The sequence below is a fragment of the Neovison vison genome, chromosome 13 (assembly GCF_020171115.1).
Source record: "Neovison vison isolate M4711 chromosome 13, ASM_NN_V1, whole genome shotgun sequence".
Classification (NCBI taxonomy): domain Eukaryota; kingdom Metazoa; phylum Chordata; class Mammalia; order Carnivora; family Mustelidae; genus Neogale; species Neogale vison.
In genome coordinates, this window is record NC_058103.1 from 27,589,257 (window position 1) to 27,602,782 (window position 13,526).

Here is a 13,526-nt window from a genome sequence, read left to right on the forward strand (position 1 = left end):
AAATAAAGTTACAAATGGTTTCATTAAAAAACATGGTTTCAATGTACAGTAAACCTTCACTTCTAATAGAGAGCCATGAGTACTTTGCATTATGATGTCTTTTTCTGCTGTGCTATATGTTCTTAAGACTGTAAAGTTGGTTATTTGAAATATTACTGGAAAATTCAATAGTATAAAAGACATTCTGGACTTAAGCGATTTAATTATTTATAGCTTTAACAAAGAAATGTAAGACTATAAATAACAAAATTCCAAAGTAAAAAACAGTGGGAGATGGAGAATCAGAGATTCCTACCTGTAGCTACATTGTGCAGAATTCCAACGGATGCAGTGTGATAAATTATATCATCACCGTCATTTAGATAGTGAACATTATTCCTACAGTCTCTTCCTCGATAGCCAAAAACAAGCTCCAACACAAGGTCCTATAACAGCAATAAAACCATTTTACAATTCCTTATCTCTAAAAGTTCACCATTATTTTTATACATAGTACTGGTATCTTCAGTCAAAATGGGGGATGTGTTTTGATGTTTTACAAACTTTGAACACAAAATTAAGGAGACAAACTTCTCCATAATGTGCACTGGGCAGCTGAAACACACACACTATACTTTTCTACAGAGTTATAAAAATGGAAAAGAGAATCACAAGGTCATTTGGCTTCAAGAATGTCAGTTGTTGAGAGTTCATGTGTTGCGGAGTCCTGGATGGCTCAGATGGCTTAGCATCTGCCTTCAGCTCAGGTCATTATCCCTGGGTCCCGGGACTGAGCCCCATGTCGGGGGTCCCAGCTCAGCTGGGAGTCTGCTTCTGCCTTTCTCACTGTTTGCGCTCTTTCTCTCAAATGAATAAATAAAACCTTTAAAAAAAAAAAAAAGCTTATGTGTTAAACACTAAGATACTTCTTGTGTCCAAAGAAGAATTATTTTGATTTGCATTATTATTAAAAATATGTAATCTGGGGGCGCCTGGGTGGCTCAGTGGATTAAGCCTCTGCCTTCGGCTCAGGTCATGATCTCAGGGTCCTGGGATCAAGCCCCACATTGGGCTCTCTGCTCAGCAGGGAGCCTGCATCTCCCTCTCTGCCTGCCTCTCTGCCTACTTGTGATTTCTCTCTCTGTCAAATAAATAAAATAAAATCCTAAAAAAAAATTTAAAAATTTAAAAAAATTTTTTAAAAATGTAATCTGCATATATAACTCAGGATACATTACGCCCAAGTGCTGTACATTTGAGAAGCCAAAAAGTGCATCAGTGTTGGTACAGAAAACTAAGTATATCATCTCTGATAACTCACACTGAAATTCTAGCAGGTAATTCTGCCGCTGAAAGTGTTCCTTTTCTCTGACCTTATGGGCTTCCCGGGGTAATGAATACAACAATCACTGTCCCACAGATTAAGGCCTCATTTTTTACCTGATTTAGCATTTTGCTTGTGGCTGCTGATGCGAGAAATAAGTGCCTGGAAGAACTTTCTTGTTCAATTATTAAGGTAAGTTTCTTTGTTTGAAAGTAGAGCCTTCATTGAACTCTATGGTGAACAGATCTCATGGGGTGTAAACTTTGACTTATAAATTCAAACCACTAAGCATAAGATACTACCAAGGGACCTGCACTCTATAAGCCATAGATCTTCACATGTTTATATTTATAGGTTGTCTGAGAGTTCAATTCAATTTAGTATTATTCACAGAAAACTAAAAAAAAAAAAAAAAAAAAAAAAAAGACTAGTACAAAATAAAAAGAAACAAAGGCTATCAATCCAAAATTCAGACTTGACAATTAAGCTATCAGAATTTTATGACTGAACAAAAAAGATCACTCAGGGGCAACTGTCTGGCTCAGTCGGTAGAGCATGTGACTCCATCTTAGGGTTCAAGTCCCACATGGCTATACAGATTACTTAAAAACAAAATCTTAAATGATTCAGTATGTTTATTTTCATAAAACCTAATGACAAGATTTGGGTGTCTTAGATGAAGGGAATGGAATGAATTCTGAATCCATCTTAAAGCAGAACACGGGGAGGGGGTTCTCCTTACCTCTATTGGTCTCTTTTTCTTGCCAACATTGTTTGTCTGGAGTTTTTCTGGCCTTGGTGGGGCTCTGCTCACAGGGGGCCTGAAATAGGAAAGTGGGAATGAGGAAAGGCATCTATCATTGGGCGCCTTCACTGAGCATCCCTCACCTGCCCACTGGATAGAGATGTCTGACACACCTTCATAAAAATGAACCCAATCTGTGTTTCTCACTAGACCGTGCTCTTTATCTTGATATCTTCTAAAGCCAGAAGGTAGAAAGAAGACATTAGAACTTTTTTCATTTTAACTTCTTTGGTGTATGTTTCATAATGTAAATAACACATTAGCACAACAGCAGACTGTTGATAGATAAATATACAAATGTTAATTTAACATACTCAGAAACTTCTTGATGGGGTGCATTGTTACAAAGCCTGGACTACTGCTCTAAAAGGTCTACCACAGTATCTTGCACATGGCAGGTATTCAATACATTCTTCTTGAATTTGGAAAATACTTCTATGAACTTTCTATACTGTTGGCAACATAAATTATGTCTGAATTCAAATTTGTACTCATGACTTGCTCCTCTAGGCCCTTTATCTTCCCTTCTCCTGAAGTCTCTAGTGAAGTCAAGTCAAGCAAATATTTTACAGTTACATAGCATTATGAACACTCTGTAAAAGGTAATTATATTACTTACTATTGCCTTCAACTCCTCCTCTTCTTCTCTATTCTATTTACTAAACATTCATCAACTTCACCTAGAGAATAGCTCTCAAGTCTAACCTCCTCTTCTGTTTCCACTACCAGTTCAGAATCTATTTATAATGTCCCATTAGGCATACAGAGTTCCCATTTTGAATCATTTAAATGAGGAGGCTCTAAAATGCCTAGGAATAAGCTCAACCAAACAGGTGACAGACTCTGAAAACTATAAAACACTGATGAGAGAAACTGAAGATGACAAAAACAAGTGGAAAGACATTCCATATTCATGGAAAGTATTAATATCGTTAAAATGTCCACACTACCCAAAGCAATCCAGAGATTCAATGCAATTCCTACCAAATACCAACAGCACTTTCCACAAAACTAGAATAATACTAAAATTTGTATGGAAACACAGAAGACCCCAAATTAGCCAAAGCAATCTTGAGAAAGAAAAACAAACCTGGAGGTATCACAATTACAGATTTCAAGCTATATTATAAAGATATAGTAATCAAAACAATAGGGTACTGGCACAAAAACAGACACCTAGATCAACGGGACAGGATAAAGAACCCAGAAATAAACCTATGGTTATATAGTCAATTAATCTATAACAAAGGAGACAAGAATATACAATGGAGGAAAAGACAGTTTTTCAATCAATGATGCTGGGGAATCTAGCCAGTTACATGTAAAAGAACTGGACCAATTTTCAACCAATGCTTTGCCACGAATCCTAGCAACATTTTTCTAGGTATGTCTCCTAAGGCAAGGGAAACAAAAGCAAAAATAAACTTTGGGACTACACCAAAATAAAAGGCTTTTGCATAGCAAAAGGAACCATCTACAAAACAAAAGACAACTTACTGAATGGAAGAAGGCATTTGCAAATGATATATCTGACAAGGGGTTAATATCTAAAATATATAGTTTATGCAACTCAATACCAAAAATAAAAACAAAAAACAAAAAATCCAATGAAAAGACAGAGGCCCTGAATAAACATTTTTCCAAACACGACATATAGATGGCCAATAGACACATAAAAAAATGTCCAACATCACTAATCAGTAGGCAAATACAAATCAAAACCCCAGTAAGACATCACCTTATACTGTTAGAATGGCTCAAGTGAAAAAGACAAGAAATAATAAATGTTGGTGAGGATACGGAAAAAAAGGAATCCTTGGATACTGTTGATAGAAATGTAAAATGAGTACAGGCACTTGGGGAGAGAGTTCGGAGGGTCCTCAAAGAACTAAAAATAGAAATACCATACAATCCAACAATTCCACTATTGCATATTTAATGCCCTCTAAAAATAAATACAATAATTCAAAAAGATAGATGAACCCCTATATTTACTATAGCATTGTTTACGATAGCCAAGATATGGAAGCAACCTGTGTCCAGTAATAGACAACTGGATAAGGAACATACACACAACTGTTACACGGCCATTAAAAATGATGAGATCTCACCATTTGTGACAGTGCAGACAGACCTAGAGGGTATTACACTAAGTGAAATAAGTCAGACTAAGAAAGAAAAATACCATATGATTTTCACTCATGTGTGGAATATTTAAAAAAACGAGTCAACGAACAAAATGAAGAATCAGACCTATAAATAAGAGAACAAACTGATGGTTGCCAGAGAGGAGGGGTAGGGATGGGCAAAATAGGTAAAGGGTAATGGGTGATACAGATTTCTAGTTATGGAATAAGTGACAGTAACAAAAGACATAACATAAGGAATATAGCAAATGATATTATAATAGCATTGTATGGGGACAGATGGTAACTATACTTGTAGTGAGCAAGGGGAGACTTTTCTCCTAAAATCTTTTAATTAAAAAAAACCCACCTCATTTGGTTTATTTTTTATCTCAGGTAACCATTAATGAAATGTTTAATCACCTGAACACTGAATCTAAATCAATCATGCTATCAATTCCCACTTCCAAATTTTAAGTTAATATTCAATTTGTAAAAACTAAAACAGAAAATGACATGAAATGAGTTTGCCGTGGGAAAAAGAATCCAATGTGTGATTAAGTGTATAAAATTAAATGATAAAAGCATATTTGCATTTTCACAAGGATTTCCAGGTTACACAACTATTAAAGTAAATGAAGTGCTTAATCTTGAATACGCAGTATAAAAGAAGTGAATACATTCATACATGATATGAAGTAGTATATAGAAGCAAATAACCATGACTGATGACATAAAAATTATATGGACTTATAAGAATATATAAAGAACTCTTTAAATTATTATAGAAAGTTTGGTTTCAAAACTTTTTTATACATTTTAATGTTTATAAGTAATATAATTTGATTTATAATATTTAACATTTAAAAATGCTTCTCTTAGGGCCTATTTAATTATTTAGAGGGAGAAAACCTCAAGCAGGCTCCATACACACTCTGACGTGGGACTTGATCTCATGACCCTGAGATGACCTGAGCTGAAATCAACGGTAGGTCTCTTAACCAACTGAGCCACCCAGGTGCCCCTCCTTAGGGCCCTTTTAAAGAATGATAGCAGCCTTGGCTTTTCTCTAGGTCAGTTTCTTTGGTGAACTTCATTCAGTGTTATTGTCTGACAGCTTAAACTGTAACCCAAACAACAAACAGGTAATTTTTATCCATGCAAACCTGTATAACAGTAATTATATTTTAATTTTCTAAAGATAACTTCTATAATATTATATATTTTTGTTTAAAGTTACACAACTATAAAATTATACAAGTTGAACAAATAAAGTTTTGGTAAAGCAATTACTTATGTAGCAGAAATCCAATAATTAAGATGTTATTCGTTTCAGTGATACTGATTTCAATGGAGAAAAACGTGGAAAACTGTGAACAGAGGCAAAGAATACCAAGTAACACAGCTCATTAATGGTAAAATGAAAGATGATAAAAATACAAAATTTGGTGTCATAAAGTATAACAAAGAGAGAGAATTACCTGGAACCTCTTTTTAGCAGCAGATAAAAAAGGGAAAAGATTACAACACAGATTTGAATTTAAAACACTAGTAAAATACTTCTGTAATAAAATATTTTTATAAGTTTAATGCAGGTAAAACATACTGCATATATTAAGGGCTGTTGTTTTTATTTATTACTGCATAGAAGGCTAAAGGTACTCCATTAATGGCAAGCAAATCAAAAGAAGGTGAAAAAAGAAAAATGAGAATTTAACACGTTTTAGTTGTAAACTTTAAATCTTATCGTTCTTATTTTTCTACAGTGCACTCTGAATTTCAAACAAAATACTGAAGCTTATCTTTGTTCTTTTTTTTTTTTTAAAGATTTTATTTATTTATTTGACACAGAGAGAGAGAGAGATCACAAGCAGGTAGAGAGGCAGGCAAAGAGAAAGGGGAGGTAGGCTTCCCACTGAGTGGAGAGCCTGATGCAGGGCTTGATCCCAGGACCCTGTACCATGACCTGAGCCGGCAGAGACTTAACCCACTGAGCCACCCAGGCACCCTGCTTATCTTTGTTCTTAAGAGTGGGAGTGAAAAGGTAAAAACTTAAAAAGTTGGTCATACTGGAGATGCTATTAAGGAAACTGTCTAAGGAGGGGAAGCAACCCCTTCTCTGACCCAAGAGGGTTTCTCATTCAGCCAGTCCAACCTACCAGGCAAAGTGAGTCACTCAAGATCATGCCAGCTTTGGGATTTTGCTAGTAAAGGAGGTAACTTAAAAGAATCCCTTTAAAAATATAATGATCAAAAGAGAATTGGAAGAGATCACAAAAGTCATTTTGACTACCCTCTACAGAAACCAGGAGCTCTTTTTTTTTTTTTTTAAGATTTTATTTATTTATTTGACAGAGAGACAGTGAGAGAGGGAATACAAGCAGGCGGAGTGGGAGAAGGAGAAGCAGGCTTCTGGCTGAGCAGGGAGCCCAATGTGGGGCTCAGTCCCAGGACCCTAGGATCATGACCTGAGCTGAAGGCAGATGCTTAACAGCTGAGCCATCCAGGCGCCCCCCAGGAGTTGTCTTTACACTTCTAGAAACATCCCTTTGTAGCACTGATGACAAATGGTCATCTAAACTCTCATGAAAACTGCTTATGAAAGGGAGGTCAATTTGCAACAACATGGATGGAACTAGAGTGTATTATGCTGAGTGTAATAAGTCAATCAGAGGAAGATAATTATCATATGATCTCCCTGATATGAAGAATTTGAGAGGCAAAGTGGGGAGTTTGGGGGGTAGGGAAAGAAAAAATGAGACGAGGTGGAATCAGGAGGGAGAGAAACCGTAAGAGACTCTTAATCTCACAAAACAAACTGAGGGTTGCTGGGGGGAGAGGGGTATGGAGAGGGTGGTTGGGTTATGGACACTGGGGAGGGTATGTGATATGGTGAGTGCTGTGAAATGTGTAAGCCTGAGGATTCACAGACCCATACCCCTGGGGCAAATAATACATTATATGTTAATAAAAATAATTTTAAAATAATAAATAAATAATTTTTTAAAAGGAGGTCACTGCTCCATAAAAGTCAATCACACCCAAGACAACAATTATATCTTCACATATCTTCACTTAGCTTTGTTTTCAAACAAGTGACTTCCACTATAAATTATCAGTGTCCCTTTAAAATGCAGAGAACAGTCCTGAATAAGCTACTTCAGATTTAAGGCTAGATCTGAATGTTTTATTTGTTAAAATAGTCTAAGATAGGTGGGCCTTTTTAGAAGTTACATAACACTCTAGTCTCCTATCTTTGTATATATCACCCCTATTTAAAACAATAAATGAATTTCTGCTGTCCACCAAATAAATTAAGGACTGCCTTATATCTGAGTTTCTGTACAATCTGTTCTCATATCTCATAACATAAGGATTTTTTTATCCTTATTTCCCAGCATTTACCTATTTGCATTTATTTTTACTTCTTTTTTTTAAATTTTTTTAATTTTTACTTCTAAAACACTTTTTCCACACTGTCCAGTTTCAGAAACTGCCTGAGGACATGTTCATCTCACTAAAGCTAGTTGTGAAAATTTCCCACAGAGCCCTTTTATGCACATATCATTTTATTACACATACAAATATCATCATTGCCCTATGTTAATTTTTTAAATGAATGTATAAATATACATTATACATTATATGAAGCTAACAGGCTTATAAACTGCTTATTTTTTCACTGATAAATATGTGTGGCTAACTATTTTTGTAAACCTCTGAAACTTACGGAATAACTAAAACACTTTGGAGTTTGTTGTAAAACTAAATGATCATAATGAAAAACCTCACAGCAGCCACATACTACACATGTAAATGCAACTATTCTGGAGGACTTAAAATTCCACTTTTTAATTTCTTCTTAATAAATATACTTCCATGTTTTATAGGGGAAAAAAATCAACACCCTAAAATACAATAAAGATCAAAACAGAAGAATGGAATAAAACATTTTATTTAATAAAACTTACCTTACTACCCCCTGCCTTTGAAAGGAACAAGGGAAAAAAAGAAACACCAATGATGAATAATTGATGATTAAAATGCAGCAGTTACGTACACAGAATAAAGGAAACAGCAACAGAATTCAAAGGAAATACCAAAATGCCTATTATGCTCCTCTGTTCTGAATATTTTTACTAAAATATACTGGAAGTTTGATTGACAACTACTTTAAAGATGTAAGATTTGCTACAAAAAGAAAAACACAAAAGTATTATAGTCATTTAGGAAAAAAGGCCCCATGAAAGTGTCAAGTAGTTACCAATTTCATCCAAAACCTTTTAAGTGGCTGTCTGACAGATATTTGTTTTCACTGTTTATAAAATGTTGTTTCATACTTGATAGCAACATTTAATTTAAAATACAAAAACAGGGCGCCTGGGTGGCTCAGTGGGTTAAGCCACTGCCTTCGGCTCAGGTCATGATCTCAGGGTCCTGGGATCGAGTCCCACATCGGGCTCTCTGCTCAGCAGGGAGCCTGCTTCCCTCTCTCTCTCTCTCTGCCTGCCTCTCTGCCTACTTGTGATCTCTCTCTGTCAAATAAATAAATAAAATCTTTAAAAAAAAATAAAAAAATAAAATACAAAAACATTTATGTAGACTATAGTATCTACTTACAAATATACACAAAGTTGGTTAGAAGAAGAATCTTCATTTTTTTGATTCTCTCTTTTTATGAAAATGAGGACTCCCAACTCTGAATCATTTTGGACTCTGGCCTCAGCATTTTCTTTTCTTTCTTTTTTTTAAAATTTTATTTATTTATTTTACAGAGAGGGATCACAAACAGAGGCAGAGAGAGAGAGAGAGGGAAGCAGGCTCCCTCCTGAGCAGAGAGCCTGATGTGGGACTCGATCCCAGGACCCTCAGATCATGACCTGAGCCGAAGGCAACAGCTTAACCCACTGAGCCACCCAGGCACCCAGGCATTTTCTTTTCATTCGTTCATTCTTCTTCTTCTTCTTTTTTTTTTTTTTTTTGGCCGCAGCATTTTCAAAAGAATTCAGCAGAGTTGAAATTGTAAAATAAACTGAGAACTAATGCAAAATAATTTCAAAATAATTTGGAACATCTTAGTGTAAAAAATACAAGCTAACAGCAAAGATTATGAAAACATCAAGCATTTTTCATGAGCAGAAAAATTCTTCCATCTGTCAAAATTTGGGTCACTTCATTAATAAGAAGGAATTCTAAGTGTTTTACCATAAATGACAGCTTATAGATTAAAATTTGGTCACATTTTCTGATATACCTAATTTATCTGATATTTTTCTTAAAAAATAAATGAAAAAGATTTAAAGGAATGTCTAGACCTCCTTCCTCCCTATAGTAGAGTTTCACTTTTCATTACTTGTGAGATATAATTTAGGTAATTTTAAGCACTATACTATACTCATTAGGAACATCCACATTTGCAAACTTATAGATATGTAGTTCTCTGAGTAATATATAGATATTGTTCACTACTTTATGGATATTTAATTTCAGAAAATGTTTCAGTTTATTTTCCTCAGGTGACACTGTATTTCATTTGCAGGGAGGGGTGGTAAAGACTTACTTCCTAACTTCTTTATACATATTTTATTTCATTTTATAAAATACTCCATAAGTTAGTGATTGTAAGGCTCATTAACCTGTAAGGAAACAGAGGCTCAAAGGCAACAAATAGTTTTTCAAGGTGACACAAGAGCAAAATGAGAAAAATTAGTATTTTAACCCATTTGTTGGACTCTCCATCCCAGGACTCTGGGATCATGACCTGAGCCGAAGGCAGACGCTTAATTAACTGAGCCAGCCAGGTGTCCCAAAACATATCTCTAATTTAATACTCTCTTGATAGTGATGAGAAAATGAATATTTACCCTATACCCCCCATCTGTAAAGGTGACGTCAATGCTATTATTTGGGTACTCATCAGCAAGTGGCACCTAGAAGAGAAGCTGTGGAGACATCATGACTCCACAGTCCCCCTAGAACTCTCATGGGAACATGTGTGGCTAGTCTGTTCAGAGACCCTCTAGATTCCCCTTTTCCACCAGGAACATGCACCTCATCCTTCCAGTTTCCTCCTTCCTCCTGAATTTTAAGCCCGTAGTGCAAACTCCAACCACTCTGCCAGAGCTTTCTTGTACTGTCATCTCTATCTAGCTGAGCCCCACGCGTCGTTCACTCAAATTTTCCACAAATTCTGTTCAATGTGAGTAAATTCCCTCTCATTTTTAACTTTTCCCTCAAATATTCTTACCAACTTATCGTAACAAAGTTCTCCTCAGCATGTCTTTAGACAGACGAGGTCACTGCTGTTCTCACCTTTCACTCCTTCTTGGCTCCTCACTGCAGTTTCTGGATAATTTATCCTTTATCATTTCTTTAAAACTCTATGCTTCTGAAGTCCACGTCATTCATTCACTGATTCATACACCTCTTTACTGTCTTCCATACTCCCAAATAATTTTAAAAGCATCCCATGATGTTCACAATTCCTCTCTTAAGCTGTCATCTAACTGAGAGGCTTTATTAAAAAGTTCTCTCTCCTTATAAAATTGCTGTGGGCATAGCTTTTATTACTGATGTGCTGCTTTTAGACAAAGACCAGTAATTCCCATTCTCTAATGGGAAGCTATACTTCAATTTGCCTCTTGGAAAAATCTTTTTTTTTTTTTTTTTGAAAGATTTTATTTGACAGAGAGCATGAAAGAGCACAAGCAGGGTGGGCAGTAGAGGGAGAGGGAGAAGCAGGTTCCCCGTGGAGCAAGAACCCAATGCAGGGCTTGATCCCAGGACCTTCAGGCCATGACCTGAGCTGAAGGCAGATGCTTCACCATTTGAGCCACCCAGGCACTCCTGGAAAAATTTTTAAATAATGATTTTCTATCCTTGATAAAGGCACATGGATAAAAATGCCTTTCAAAATTCAATCCTAGGGCGCCTGGGTGGCTCAGTGGGTTAAGCCGCTGCCTTCGGCTCAGGTCATGATCTCAGGGTCCTGGGATCGAGGCCCGCATCGGGCTCTCTGCTCAGCAGGGAGCCTGCTTCCTCCTCTCTCTCTGCCTGCCTCTCTGCCTGCTTGTGATCTCTCTCTGTCAAATAAATAAATAAAACCTTTAAAAAAAAAAAATTCAATCCTATCTCTGCTCAGATGCTTCCTAAAACACACTTGGTACTGGATTAAAATTTTATTATTTCCTACAACCCTCTCATATTTATTTATAAAAGTTAGCAAATAATATTCTTTTAATCATAGACACTTTGTATATTCCTTAAACTACTTGCAAAAGACAGTGTCACCCCCAAGAAGTATTTCAGGACAAACGTTTTCCAAGAGGTGCTGGGTGCTGGAAAATCCAAAAGTACCACTGCTAATTAATTTTTACAAAACTTCATTCAGTTAAACAATACATTCAATTTTAATGCCAATACATTTTTCTTCATCTAGTTTTAAATTTGTTACCTCTCATCAACTGAGGGTTCTTTTTGCTGCAAATGAGGCTTGACTCCAAACATTGGGCGAATATTTGTTGATAAGGCTCTAATGGTGTAACTGACTTCATTCTCCCTTGTAACATCACTGTCATAGCCTGCCATCAAAACAGAAGAATCATTCTCTAAGTTACAACTGAGGACTTCTATTATGAGTCTATAAATTGAATATAAGGATGCTCAACAATATAAAATAAGTTAATAGTGTCATAGCCAAATTATGAAATAATATAACAGACAATAAAAAGATACAGTTTATGATATGTAACAATGTTTTCAAAATAGTACTAAGAGATAACAGCCTAAAAAATACAAATTCAATATATCATTTTTGTTTAAAAATATTATGTATATAAATGCACATATCCCTAAGGAAATACCTCAATATGTTAACAGAAGTTACCTCTGAGTGGTCAAATTATGGGTGCTATGTTTACTTTTATTGCAAAATGTATTTTAAATTTTTCTATAACGAGCTGGTATTATTTACATATTAGGAAAAGACAAAAATCATTTTAAAATATGAATTTCAATACCATAAAATTTTTTTAAGTCAATTTTTTTTAAAGATTTTATTTATTTATTTGACAGACAGAGATCACAAGTAGGCAGAGAAGCAGGCAGAGAGAGAGGAGGAAGCAGGCTTCCTGCTGAGCAGAGTCCGATGCGGGGCTCGATCCCAGGACCCTGGGATCATGACCCGAGCAGAAGGCAGAAGCTTTAACCCACTGAGCCACCCAGGTGCCCCATACCATAAAAATTTTTTAAAAGATTTTATTTATTTGAGAGAGACAGAGCAAGCACGAGTGGGGGAGGAGAGGCAGAGGGAGAAGCAGACCCCTGCTGAGCAGGGAGCTGGAGGTCCCTGGGATCATGCCCCAAGCTGAAGGCAGACACTTAACTAGCTGAGCTCCCCAGGTGCCCCACCATAAAACTTATTTTAACAGTACTTAAGGTAGGATTATCATACATATTTAAGTCATCAATATATGCCAGTCTGTTATTTTTGAGGCATAAAACCAAGTCTGGTGTTAAGCAGACCACAAAGACTAAAACCACAATCATTCAAACATTATTATTACTTGTTTAAGTGCTTTAGTTTAAATCAGCGGTGCTAAATTATTTGTACTTTTATTAAATTTTTTTAAATGACATACCCCCATCTTCTTCCGAATCTGTATCAGATTCTTCACTGTCACAAGGCCTTTTTTCTTGATAGCCCTCCATTTCATTTGTCCAAACCATTAAAGACATATCTGCACCTCCTAAGGTGACCAACATGCTATCATCATAAGTCCAGCGAACATTTGTGACATGTGTACTATGGGCCACATATCTCTTAAATTTTCCAAATTTTCCCTAAAGTTGAAAAAAAAATTCAGAGTCTTTGAGAAATGCTACTACTTGAAAATGGTCCTATCTTAAGGCATCTATACCATCTAGAAAGCTGGAAGTAAAGTTTCTGAACAATAAATGCCATATGGGAACATATTCTTATCAATTAAGGTTCTGTCACTTAAGCGCATCTAAACAGGGCTGTGTGGAATATTTCCTCAGGTGCTTGGGTTCTCTATGAGAATTTTTAAACTTGTGTTTTCATTTCAATGGTGATCTAAAAATGTAAAAATGAGCAGCTACTTAAGAAATCATTATATGATTTCAGTGCTCCATTTCAAATTTATGTTTATGTTCATGCCAGGTTATAATATACAGTTGATCCTTGAACAACACGGGTTTGAACTGCACAGGTCCACTTATATGCAGATATTTTTTGATAAACACAGTACAGCACTGTAAATGCATTTTCTCT

The 13,526-nt window shown here is 35.8% G+C and overlaps 1 protein-coding gene across 10 annotated transcripts in view; it reads right to left on the bottom strand.

Annotated features, from left to right (window-relative positions):
* The window catches only part of EML5 (EMAP like 5), a 182,337-nt gene that overhangs the window by 28,302 nt on the left and 140,509 nt on the right, over positions 1 to 13,526 (bottom strand). For 7 of the 10 annotated variants that reach the window (XM_044229512.1, XM_044229509.1, XM_044229508.1 and 4 more), the window contains 6 exons: positions 12,874 to 13,075; positions 11,688 to 11,814; positions 8,206 to 8,220; positions 5,716 to 5,724; positions 2,046 to 2,124; positions 296 to 425 (listed from right to left, as the gene is read on the bottom strand). In XM_044229512.1, coding sequence (XP_044085447.1) covers positions 296 to 425; positions 2,046 to 2,124; positions 5,716 to 5,724; positions 8,206 to 8,220; positions 11,688 to 11,814; positions 12,874 to 13,075 — 562 coding nt within the window. Of the gene's footprint in view, positions 1 to 295; positions 426 to 2,045; positions 2,125 to 5,715; positions 5,725 to 8,205; positions 8,221 to 11,687; positions 11,815 to 12,873; positions 13,076 to 13,526 lie in introns of those variants that run through there. The other 3 variants (XM_044229510.1, XM_044229517.1, XM_044229511.1) reach the window with 3 other exon arrangements.